The 13177-nt window shown below is 36.6% G+C and overlaps 1 protein-coding gene across 3 annotated transcripts in view; it reads left to right on the forward strand.

Annotated features, from left to right (window-relative positions):
- The first annotated feature begins 3669 nt into the window (after nt 1–3669).
- The window catches only part of LOC149179323 (protein DETOXIFICATION 16-like), a 91616-nt gene continuing 82108 nt past the window's right edge, over nt 3670–13177 (forward strand). For 2 of the 3 annotated variants that reach the window (XR_016258262.1, XM_089420593.1), the window contains exon 1: nt 3670–4430. Coding sequence is in view for 1 of the 3 variants with exons in the window: in XM_089420593.1 (XP_089276719.1) it covers nt 4080–4430 (351 nt within the window). In the remaining 2 variants the exon portion in view is untranslated. Of the gene's footprint in view, nt 4431–4650; nt 4769–13177 lie in introns of all 3 variants that reach the window. The other variant, XR_016258263.1, reaches the window with a different exon arrangement.

Raw genomic sequence — 13177 nt, forward strand, 5'->3', positions numbered from 1 at the left:
CTAATACTAAATCGAAGTTGAATGTCTCCGCATTCTTTTAAAAGCACTGCAACCCATCAGAAGCTTTGGACAAGATCCGGTTTGAGAGTCTCACGGACAAGAGTAAGCTGGATGCACAACCAGAACTGTTTATTCACATTATCCCAGACAAGACAAACAATTCGTTGATCTCAGCCTGGAACGCAAAGGTCTCAACTTCACCAGCTTCCGCCATGATTTCTCCTCGAAAGCTTAACGCAAACACAGACCAGAAATCGCCGAAACTAGCCTTCAAACCCTTCAGACAGAGTAGGCAGCGTTCAAAAAGGAGCGCTCCACACATTCAATAATCACACAATACACCAGTCTACCACCGCATGGGAGATCAGAGAAAAGCAAAGAATAACGCACACAATGGTATCAAAAAACCGAAGAGAATAGGCGTTACTACACAGTGGCGCAGAAGCGTTTTCTGAGACCAACACACAAATCGTTAGATAAATCGCTCTTCAAGAGGAATTCCTTTTAGAGAAGAATTTCAGGGGATTAAACAGAGAAAACAGTTCTGACGGGGAGCAGGAATGTCAGAATTAACAATCAAGCTCCAACAGCGAGGAGATTCCAAAAACGCTCCAATGGAGGCAATCACAGCTGCTATTGTGACTCAGATTCACACGTCAAATAGCTACTGGACCAGCACACATGCTCTCTCTCTGACCCAACGAATCAAATTCGAACCTTGATTGTGACCTCCAACGTACTTCACAAAAGAATGCGCAATTCGAGTGGAGATTTCAGGTGATGCAACTCAGAATCTAAGAAATAACCGTTGCTCTGCTCACTAACAGGTTATAATGAGGTGCAGAGATGACAGATACGAATATGAGGGAGAACACTCATGGTAAATCACAACACTGTTATACCAGTGCGCAGACTGTGATAGGCCGCAGGTAGGAATACAATGCCTAGTTGCAGATCTGATGCGCTCAGCTAAAATAAATGGTCAGGTAATGAAGACTAGGCCAGCATTATTCAAAGCAACATAGAGGAGTTGCTAAACCGTGAGAAAACTACACAGGCCACACATCATGGCTCTGATACCATGTTAAACACACATGGACAACAAAGAATGGGAAAGATAAATCAGTGAGTACATTTTTTTATTAACAATAGATATACATTTATAGTACAAATATGTGACTCTTGGGTTTCAGATCCCAAGGTCTCTTGGACTCCTTTTGTCCATTCGACTTCCACACTAACCCACTTAGGATTAGGTGTCCAACAGAAACCAATAATCACAATGTGACAAAAACCATATGTTATTTTTAATAGTATAATCTAAACACTTAAGTTTTTTTTAGCTTCGTCGAACCTGTGAACAGTTTTGAAACCAACGTTTCGGACTAGCTTAGTGAGTCCATCATTAGGGTAATTTAGTTTTTTGTTTTAATATTGTGATGAGTTTTATTAAAAATGATTGGAATTACAATTTTGAGTTTGTTAAATTGGTATGGATCGAGTGTATTAATAGTTTCTCAATCTGTGAATAGTTTATATCTTTAAATATATTTCAAATGATAATAAAAGTTAATACTATTTTTAATTTAGTTTTTTAACTTTAATTTAATCAATAATACTATTATTTTATTTTATATATGTGAAAAAATTTCAATAATTTTTACATTATTATATTTATTTGCAATGAATATAAAAATTAGAAAATAATAAAAATCACAAATATATTCATTTTTATTTTTAAAAAATAAATAAAATAATAAAAATTTATTTCTCTTTACATATATAGATCAATGTAAAGTTATTTTAATGTTAAATAATCAAAACATTAAAATACAAATAAATATTTTATATATATCTTTTTATTAAAACTTTTATCTAAAAAATATTCTATTTTTTACTCAAACTTTTGAGTCAAATAAAAATAAAAATAAAACTGAATAACAATAAAACATAATTTATAAATATACTCCTTACCTATCCAATCAAAATAGGGTGCAAAAACTTAGTACATTCTTTATTGTAAATGATAGGTCTTAAGTTGAGTCTTATGCTCTATTGAAAGTCTTCTTAAAAAGTAAAGTTGTTTTTTTTTTTACAAATCACTTTGTGTAAGGTTTTTTCTCAAAACATTGCACTCTGTATGAAAAAAAAACCCAATTTTATATATTTTGAGAAACTATGTTGATGTTAATAAATGTGGAAGCAGTGACTTTATAATAGATTTCATAAATTAAAAAAATAAAAAAAATCATAATTTTATTTTAAATTATTAATATCATTATAATAAAAATATTTAATATATAATATACGGGTTAAATACAAATTTTAATTTGTAAATAAATTTGGTTACAGTATCATGGTTTGTCAATATTATATGGTTAAAAACAATAACTTATTTAGTAGTTAAAATGTTTTATATATTAGTATGGTTAAAAACAATAACTTATTAAGTAGTTAAAATGTTTTATATATTAGTTTCCTCATGTGATGACCAAGTGGGTGGTTGTCTCATTAGAATGTTATCCCCTCCATCCTTTTTCAAATCTCACGGGGGACACCATGGCCTGTCATAGTAAGGCTAGAAGGAGTCTGGGATCCCGACTATGGTTTCTTATGAGTCTTGGTCCTAAATTGAACTATAAGTTTCTAATATATGTGGCTTGCTGGTGTTGCATATATCTGGGAAGGTTGCTAGTTTCTCATCAACCATTTATTCTTTAAAAATATCTTATATATTAATTTAATTTAATTTTATAACATTTTCATAATTAAATGAAAAAGCAAAAAAACATAACTACTTTTAAGATAAATATCAACCTTTTATCATAACTATTACTATAAAAATCCTATCATAACTATAATTAAAATATTCCATATAAATTATTTATAATTATAATAAAATTTAAAAAACTATATTTCAAAATAAAATATCTGTTAACATAATTAAAATTCATCCTCTAAAACTCTTTTATATATATATAACATTATAATTTTATTTAAAATAAACCAACCCTATACCTTTTTCAAAAGTTTGACTTTCCGATAATAAACTTATCAATTAACTATTCTAATAAGATTTAAATTCATCCTCAAAAACTCTTATATATATATATATAACATTACAATTTTTATTTAAAATAAACCAACCTTATACCTTTTTCAAAATTTTGGCTTTCCGTTAAGAAACTTATCAATGAACTATTTCTAATAAAATTTAGAATAATACCTTTTTCAAAATTTTGGCTTTCCGTTAAGAAACTTATCAATGAACTATTTCTAATAAAATTTAGAATAATGTATATACAAGTTGCTCTCCCTGCTTATACCTCCAGAGAAAAAACCATATTCCAAACAAAATTTGCCCTTCTTTTCCATAAACAGTTGACCCTTCGTTATGATTGACGCTATCCATCTGATCTCCCACTTCTCCATCATTAGCTTGACAGACACCCGAAACCTTTTCACTTTAGTGTTTGAATCCACTTTCAGCGCTGAGTTGGATCCTATCGGAAATATCGACGTAACAAAACAGTTAAAAATATCAATATTAAAAAAATGTCTCAACCCAAATAATTAATGCGCCTAGTCACTTAATTTATTCAAAACTGTCCACGGATCATGCTTTATTCTCCTTTTTGAACTTGGGACGGTTTGGCGGTACCGCGGTGGTTTTGGACCGCCATTATCTCAGAACGTGTTTTTGTACAGTCGGGCAAACTATGTTTATAAATGCAATCGTTAGCTGTATATATAAAAACATTGGAATTGATCCCCTCATATTTAACTGATCACTAGGCTCTGCAACACAATTTCATGATATGTTTATAAGTGCTAGTCGCTAGGTGTGTTTAAAAGGTTGAAATTCATTCCTTCATATTTAACTGATCGCTGCTCTGCAGCACATTTCATGATTAGGAGGGTATAAGTAGCGAACAATTTTCCGTCGTTACTGACAGGCTCTTACATAAAATTTTGATTCCGAGACACTTGATCCTAGTTTCTAATTTTCGCATGCTGGCAATAGATTATCCGGAAGTTTGGATTCCTTCGTTGTTTGAAAATAATTCAGGGAGAGAGGCATGGAGAGACCTAGTTTAGCTCAGGTTCAGGGTAATGACAGAAATTTGTTGAAAAACCTGCTTATAAGAGAAAATGGCGAGGAAACTCGGTTGCTTATCACGTTTGGAGACGAAGTAAAGTCTGGTTTTTATGTACTAGAGCCTTCGGATGATGTGAAGTGCACTGCACGGTTTGTGTGGGAGGAAGTCAAAAAGCTGTCGTGGATAGGAGGACCTATGATTGGAGTGATTCTGTTTCAAGATTGTTTGCAGGTGATATCTGTTATGATGGTGGGGCATTTGGGAGAGCTTGCACTTGCCAGTGCTTCTATTGCCACTTCTTTTGCAGATGCTAGCGGGATATATGTGTTGGTATGATTTACGCACACTGCTATTGTTGTTTATTTTGCTATCATTGAGTGTTTTACAGGGTAAATTCATTTATAAGGTTTCATTTTTTCAAAAAACCCAAAACAAGTGAGGATTGGAATGAACAATTTTCTAGTTTTGTTGTTTTCATTCTTCCACGAGTATAACTGTAAAGACATCAAGATATTTATTTGGGCCATTCTGTTTTTCTTTTAATATTTAGGTGAAATCGACCCAAGGTGGACTAATGTTGCAATTCTACATTTTTCTGAAAGTTCCTAGCGACCTATTTTCGGAACTATGTTTCCATGTCCTCTATCTACTGGATGCTATTATATCAGGTTTCATTTCAGTGTGGTCTTCTAGGAAATGATTGACATTCCATTTGAATTTATTTATTTATTTTAATTATTATGTAATACGTTTAATATGATCTGCAAAATCCCTTTAAAAACCTTGCAGCGTACATGAATGGTGGCACAGTCAGGGGTTCTCGAAACAACCACCTACCTTACAGCCTTTACAGTGCACAGCAATATGATCCACGAACAAGAAGAGTAAACAATTTATTTTGTTTCCCAGAGTGCAGAAGACGAATCTGATTTTTTTTTTTTTTTTTTTTATCATTAAAATAGAAGTACAAAGACATCTATAAAAATTCCTTCTTGATATGATGCTCTAACAATTTTCCTAACTTCAAAAACTAATTCGGAAGTATTTGTCATGTGCCCATCTCCCTTTGTCACCAGATTCAACGAGAAGGGGCAACTATTTGTCTTTTCAACTGATATTGGCCTGTCTTTTCAACTCATATTGACCCTTCAGGGTTCATGAATTTATTTCCATTTCAAAGCTGACTCTCTTCCATGAGTCGAAAGACCACATGTAACCATCTCTCACATGCCTGCTAGGTCAATCCGAAGGAACACACTCCCCCACACATATTACACATATAGTGGGCCATTGGGCTTGTTTGAATGTTTGACCCAATTCAAGGCAAGTCTGTCGGGCCTGTTACCACCCAAAAGTGGGTGACCCCTAGGAGAAGCTTTTCTCCTATTCATCTCTTCTAGCCGGCAGCTGGCAGCCCTTGAGAGCCACTTTGTAGCCGATGTGATGTGCAATTTGTATCTCTGCCATCTGAATTAGTCATATGTTTCCTCACCCATTTATCAAGAGCGCATGTTGGAAGGTGGGCTTTTGATCAAAAGGTACTTTATTCATTTTGCAATTGGGTGCTTATGCTTGTTTGTATTTGGGCATTTTGACATGGATTATGGGGTAGCTTGGAAGAAAGAAGGGTCTTGGCCATAGTCTTGTTCTGTCACCTAAAATGGGGAATTAATTTTCAATCATAGTCTAGTGGGACCTCCCCTAATGGCCCATGACTTTAGGAAGGGGCACTACTTGGGAAACCATGATTGAGATAGCATAGCCCCATCTATCCCTATTCCATACTTACCACTTCCATCTTACATTATGATCCCCTATTTCACCTTCCTTCTTCGGGTCAACTGACCATTGGTAATCCATAATTAACACTTTCCATGTCTCCCTTGTACCCATTTCCCATTTTCAAGTTGATTTCTGTCTGTCACTAGTATTGGTTCCTTGTTTTCCTGAGTAGGGGCTCAAAATTTTTTCTCTAAGAGGTTGATGCAGCAGAAAGAAAAGAAAAAGCATTTGCCATAATGTTTGGAAGGGATAAATGAAAGTGCATGGAAAAAATCCTACCCTAAACTCTACCCCCTTCATTAGCCATCACACTGTTCTTGGATAATGCATGAACCATTTTATTATGCATGAACCATATAAATAAAAGGAAATTTGATTATCCCAACTTTGATGAGCAACTAAATGCTTTATCTTTAAGGGGTCAATAATGAATCAAGCTAGCAACTCGAGCTAAATTTGCAAAAAGAAAAGAAAATTGATGAAGAAAAAGGTGCACAAGAGGGGTGTTAAAAATAGGCTGAGTAAAAGGGTAACTCAGGTCCCACAATCGCTCCGTCTTCACATCATAATGCTCAAGTATTATGGGATTTCATAGCTGGTACAAAGACTATGGCACCCTACATGAAGTAAACCCCTACCATCTCACTAACCTCTTGTGCCTACTGATTGATGGGTTGGCCTATGAATTGTTCCTCGCCTTAGGGTTGGAACCACCTAATAGGGAATTTTAATAACCCTCCCATATCTAAGCATGGTAACTTGTTTACAAATCATAAACTTGGGAGACATTTCAAGATGATGTTTGTATGAAGTACTTTGATGCCTTTTGCATTAAATATGGCCCACTTTGATACTCTTATGGTTCTTGCACCTATGATTATGATCTCACTTGATTCTATGAGTATGTTTTAGATGCTTGCTACTAGATATAACTACCATCCCTTCAGGGATTGTATGATGTTTCTCCAACACTTTAGAGAGGGCATCTAGCGCCATTTGATGAACACATTGGACACTAGAGCTAGGACTACTAGATATAACTACCATCCCTTCAGGGATTGTATGATGTTTCTCCAACACTTTAGAGAGGGCATCTAGCGCCATTTGATGAACACATTGGACACTAGAGCTAGGACATTGACTAACTTTTGAGGAGCGTTGACCTTGGAATGTATCCAACACTATTGGTGACCCTCTCATCTCCCTCCAGAGCTTGAACACTACAAATCTAAGCGAAGACGTTACCTAGAGAGCTAATGTACCCCAAAGATGACAGGATGCCCCAAGGCCAACATTGCATCTTCTTGATGGATGTTGCCATAATTTTGAGTTGATTGATGATGATGATTACTTGAGATCCCTTGGAAGGGATGACACGCTTTTCTAGATGATGACATCATGCCCTAGCCTTATGATGTCCTCTTCATGTGGCTAGAATTGATGATGTGGGCTTGATTCATGATGATGTCTTGTTGAGAGAGCCATTGCTTGATGATTGGACACCTTTTGATGAGGAGATGTCGCTTTTGGTGAGAAACACCTTTTAGACTCATCCGTGGCATGTTTTGATGGAGACATGCACTGTTAGAGGATGATGTCACCCTCAGAGGCCTTTCTGCTCACACATGTCGGTTAAAAAGAGGCTTATTTTTATGTTTTATCATTGATATAGTTGTCTTTGATGTCGGATTGTCACCTACTTATCTTGTAATCATGTCTCTTATTATTTTAGGGATTTTAGTCAATTTTAAAGCTAAGTCGACTTGGTTGCCCTCATCTAATTGAGGGAAGTCGATTTAGTGAAGGATCATTATAACACACTCATTCACACATTTGGAGAGTGTGCATTAGTTGTCTTTGTTCTCTTGGTCGCTATGGAACATTGAATGAGCGAAATGTCTTAAAGAGGATATTGTGATTAGAGGGAATTTTCTCTTTGATGATAAATGTGATTCTATGGTGATTTTGTGCAAGTTTATTGCAGTGTTTTAAAAGCCAGCCGGCTTGGAACCGACTCAGCCAAGCTGGTCTGAGCCGGTAAAAAAATTTGTAACTCGGCCGTCGAACCGGTTCGGTCGGCCGAGTTAAGACTGACCCGGCCGAGTCAAAAAATTTGCAACTCGGCCGTCGAACTGTTTCGGTCGGCCGAGTTAATATTGACCCGGCCGAGTCATCGCATGACTCGGCCGGGTCAGTCTTAACTCGACCGACTCCGTATCAACTCGGCCGGGTCACTTCATGCGGCTAGTAAACCCCAAAAACACAATTTTTTTTAATTTTTTTATGTTTTTCTGAGTGTGGGGGACTCCAAATGGTTTTATTAATTGGTTTTTTGGTCTTTGGGGTCCATTCCCCTCTCCTAGCATTGATATGCTATTCAAATTTCATGGTAATGTTAAATTCTTAAAGTAAAAGTGACATTCTTCTTAATCCTTTTACTTAAATTTTTAGCATTACCATGAAATGACTCAGGATGTTTGAGAGTGATTCCGGCCTCATTGGATTTCATATGGAGAAAGTAGAGTTTTAGATTTCATTCAAAATCCAGCAGACTTATCAGTTTTTCAGGATTTCAGGATTGGGGGATTGCAATGTTTCCATTGAATTTTGTCATGTATTAGGGTATGGAACTCATATTTAATCAAGAGCACCAATCCCTCTATGTACCTTGATGTTAGTGACATTGGTTGTCAAACTCCTTCGGGATTTGCTCCCAAACCGAGAGCTTCTGAAAATGTTGCTTCCGCTCTTGTTTTCTCTCTCGCTCCCCATTTTCGCTCCTGCTCCAAGTAACATTGAGCCAGATGATGTTGGCAACTCTAGCAATAGCCAGTAGTACTGGTCACAGACTTTTGTTTTAGAGGCCATTTATAGCCTCCTTGGTTATGTGTTTTTGTTTTGATCTCTATATCATCATCGTGTATGTATTGGACAGTGCACTGGGTGCCATTTTGATATAATGGATATATTCATGAGCCTACTTTGATCATATATTGTCTTCTATCTATTTTCTAATGCTGTGTGTTTGGAAACATGAATGAAAATCTTTAAATCTATGTGTTTTTATAAAAAATAAATATTTAATGTATTTTTTACAACGACCGAGTCATTGAAATCGAGCTGGCCGAGTCGATACCGAGTCAGAATCGGAGTCGGAGTCGACCCTCGGCCGAGTCGGAGTTTTAAAACATTGGTTTATTGTAACTATCTTTTTCCATCTTGTAATAGTTGTGAAATTAGGGATCACTGAAATTTTCAGCATATGGTTGAATCTTTTATCGCTTTAACATCTCCTTTTGCAAGATTATCATCAAGTTTCCATCAAGGAACCTTAGTATAGATTCCTTGCCTTTTATATTTCCAATTGATTGAAAGTCACTAGGGTTTTCAATGAAGAGAAACCTCATTGTAGCCTTTTCTCTCTCATAACTCTTTTCAACTGATCCTCTTCCACAGACCTTGCCTTTGACTCCATTAGCTCCTTGATTGAGAAAAGCACTATCCCACTACTGTGTCAATCATCTTAAAATAAAATTTGAACTCTTGAATTTATTTTTTCATGTCTTGTAGGGTAAGTTAGGGTTAGGTTATGGCAAATTCTGCATTTAATAGCATAAAATACCTTGGACATTATAGTCTTTTGGTTACGTTTTTCATGCACTAAATTGGAAAAGCATAAATATCATTTTTTATGCATTTTTCAGTCATTAATTAAAGCTGATATCTAGGGTTTTAGTGTTGTTTTATGCATTTTCAGCCATTTAAATTCGATGTAATCTATTTCCTTGATTATCCATTAAATAGCCTTTGTTTATTACTTTCTTATTATCAATTTTAGGTTATTTTTCCATATTGTTGTTGTAAATTTGCATGCTGTAAATTATGCTGCTAGAAACCCTTATTTATAACAGCAATTGGTAATTTAAAGGTAGGATGTGTTTGGAAATCTATTTGAGCCTCTCCAGGATTATTTGAGCCCACTAGATTTAGCCATAGGGTCCTTTGAACTCGTTATCTTGGAATTACATCTCATCTTACCTAGAGCCTTACTTATTAAACAATATCCTTGGGGTGATTTTATTAGCTGAACCCTTAGAGGGTGTTTAGCTTGGGAGTACTTGGGTTATCTACTCCCTAAGATATGCTGCGGAAGCCTCCCTTGTGGGGATAATATCAAACCATAGAACAATGGGGAAACAATTGGTAAGTTGACAGTGGTGACTGATTCCATTATTTCCCTTAACATAGTGTACTTAGTGAGGCTTTGCACTAAGGTGCTATATTTTGTGATAACATGGCCTATTGCCACACCAATATGTATAAATTGAAACTGAATATGGTCCTTTCCATTCAACATTGAATGCATTACAAATGCCAAAGGGCATAGCATAAAATCAAATGCAAAAACAGTAAGGTAGTTTGAATTATAAAGGCATGCAACCTATTAATGCAACCGTCATGCATACATAAAACTCAAATGCAAAAGGTAATTCAAGACAAATAAACTCAAGGCATTTTTTAATTCACCTAGAAAATAATGAAGCCATGCAAAAACTATTCATGCAAACATCGTATGTTTTCAACGAATTCCGTCCCAAATTCACCCAAGAAAAATACAACTTAACTTTATAATTATAAGTAGGAATTCATAATAGAGATGGGACACTTATGTTTCAACAAGTTGGTCTAAGGAAACTAGCTAGTAGTGAGCAATTTTCCACCTGACCATAGGATTTTGAGTCTGTGTACATCATGTTACCACAAAATCTAGCACGCCTTGGAGAGGGAAACCCTACAAGACAAGAAGCTAGACTAAGTGCGAACAATGGGGTAGAGGCCCAATGTCACCTCAGCCAAAACCCCCTGCTCTTTATGGACTTCCACCAATGGGAGGAGTCCTGGGAGGATAGGATCACCTTATGAAGGGTATTCTAAGGTTAGGGTATAAGGTGATAGGCTAGAATCTCTTAAGAAAGACTCAAATTTCAGGTATGAGGCTTCAAGAAGCAATATGCTTTCTATGAGAGATCTAGAAAGAAAATGCACAAGGTATAGGTGTTAGAAAATCGGAAAGGCAGAAAGATTTTCTTATGTTACAATTACTTGTGATATTCTAATGTTCTTCTTTTATCTTTGTTTCATCAAGCAATTATCAAAAGAAAAACATGAAGATCAGGGGCACCATATGTAGGCGGACTGACAGAGCTAAAACCCCTATATAGGGGAAAACCCATTCAACGAACTCTTCCTTCAGTGGATTCAAAATCAAGATGAGATAGACCAAGACTCTAGACCTACAAACCGTCCTCCTCCACCAAGTCAACCTTCAATATGATTCAACAATCTTCAATAGTCTCTTCTTGTCCAACAGCTACAACCCAGTAGTTAACCTAGAAACTTCGACCCCAACAACAACTCTAGTCCAAAATTTCGGCCTCCCAACAACAGAACTTTGACTCACAACAACAGAATTTTAGACCTGCAGTAAATACAAAATTTCGGCCCCAACAATTGCCCAAAAATTTGCACGTGCGAGTGATGCATAGCCCAGAAACTTCTTCCCAACAAATTTTGTCCTTCTCCAGCAACTTCGCACTTTTCTGGCCCCAACAAATGTAGATCGAACTTTTTCTGCCCCAGAAGATAGTAGATCGAATTTGTTGTGAGTGAGTTTCAAATGAATCGAATTGCTGCCTTTATATAGGTGATTATGCCCTTTAGATAGGTCGACTTGTCTTTCTTTGAGGCCGACTTGGTGGAGGAGGCCTAGTTGACCTATTTTACAATAAAATAATTTTTCTTTCTTGACAAATAAATCCCAAGAAGTGTTCTTTACATTATGAAATGGACAATGACACTTGACATAAACCCTAGAAGCCTACAATGGAGGATTTGACCTAGAAACAATTGACCTAAGTAAATTTTATTAATAATAATTTATTTTTTCTTTCTTTTGACAAATACATTACATTATGACTTAAATACAATTATGAAGACCGCACCTAGTTACATTGTTCAACACTCCCTCTTAATTAGGGAGGTATTCATAATTACATATAGGTACAAGTACATGGAAGATCTCAAAATGACATGAACTACGAAGAGTTATGGAAGACTCAGTGCCTCAGAATAGATACCTTGTTGATTTGGGGTAGGCATTGGATGTGCTCAAGCCACGAAATTTGGTGGAGAGGTTGGGGCAGATGAGATCTCCAATACCCAGAAAAGGTTTCGGAAAATTATAAACATAAAAGGAGATATTAAAATAATTAATATTTTTAATGGAGTCCCTAAGTCTAAACTTAGGGAAAATAAAATATTAATGTGTATTAATATGAATCTGTGTTAGAGTGGTCCAAAAGACATGGATCAAGCCAGATCTAATCTTAGCTGTTGATTAGGGACTTAATCTCGGCCGTTGAGATGTCAACAGCAAAAGTATAAAAGGAGGCTTGAGGGTCACTTGGAGAAGCACACTAGATGATTAGTCATTCTATTCTCTAGAGTGGGGTTTGCTAACATAGATAGAATCCGTAATCGAGAGAGTAGTTGAGGGGCAATGAGTACAGAGAAACAGAGAAGGCAAAGATTGTGCCGGGAGAGTAACGCAGCAGCCAAGGAGGGTGACGTAGAGCCAGCAAGGGCTCATGTAGGGCCACACAGAGGCAACCAAGTGCCGCGCAGAGCACCAGAGGGGCCAGCGCAGCTGACGCAGAGGCTCCCAGAGCTAACGCAGGGCTTCCTGGGGCTGACATAGGCCTAGAAAGGCTGACACAGGGCCAGCGTGAGACAGAGAGGGGCTGACGCAATCCAGATTGGGCAGATGCTGGGGTTGCAGGAGAAGTTTTGTGCTGAGGAGCTGCCGGAAGGATTTTCCAAGGTTTCAGCCAGGAGATTTCTCTCAAACTGTGAGGTATAATTGCTAAGGAAATTCTCTGTTTGGTAGGCCAGTTTCGGCACCCAGATTGTACTCTGATATTGCTTAATAAGAAAACCCTTAGAAACTGTTGAAGCCTTGAAAATCGCTGCAACAACATTGGGGATAACCACCCGATCCGGACCTTAGTACAACTCCTTTTCCGTTTGGGATGGTGGCTTCGACTGGGGATAATGGGACCAGTTTCCCAGCTTGGATAAACGGGATGAATGGATAATTGATTGACTAATCTATTGATGGGCGAATAACTAAATCTATCAACAAAATTACAAGAATTATGACTTATCCCGGGAACTATTGAATTTTAAAGTGTAGCGCTTGATGATCTGTGTCTATGGACAGGCATATAGATGACCCT

This window comes from Pinus tabuliformis, chromosome 4_1, assembly GCF_031772625.1.
Source record: "Pinus tabuliformis cultivar Carrire ecotype Pingquan chromosome 4_1, CPIR1, whole genome shotgun sequence".
Lineage (NCBI taxonomy): Eukaryota > Viridiplantae > Streptophyta > Pinopsida > Pinales > Pinaceae > Pinus > Pinus tabuliformis.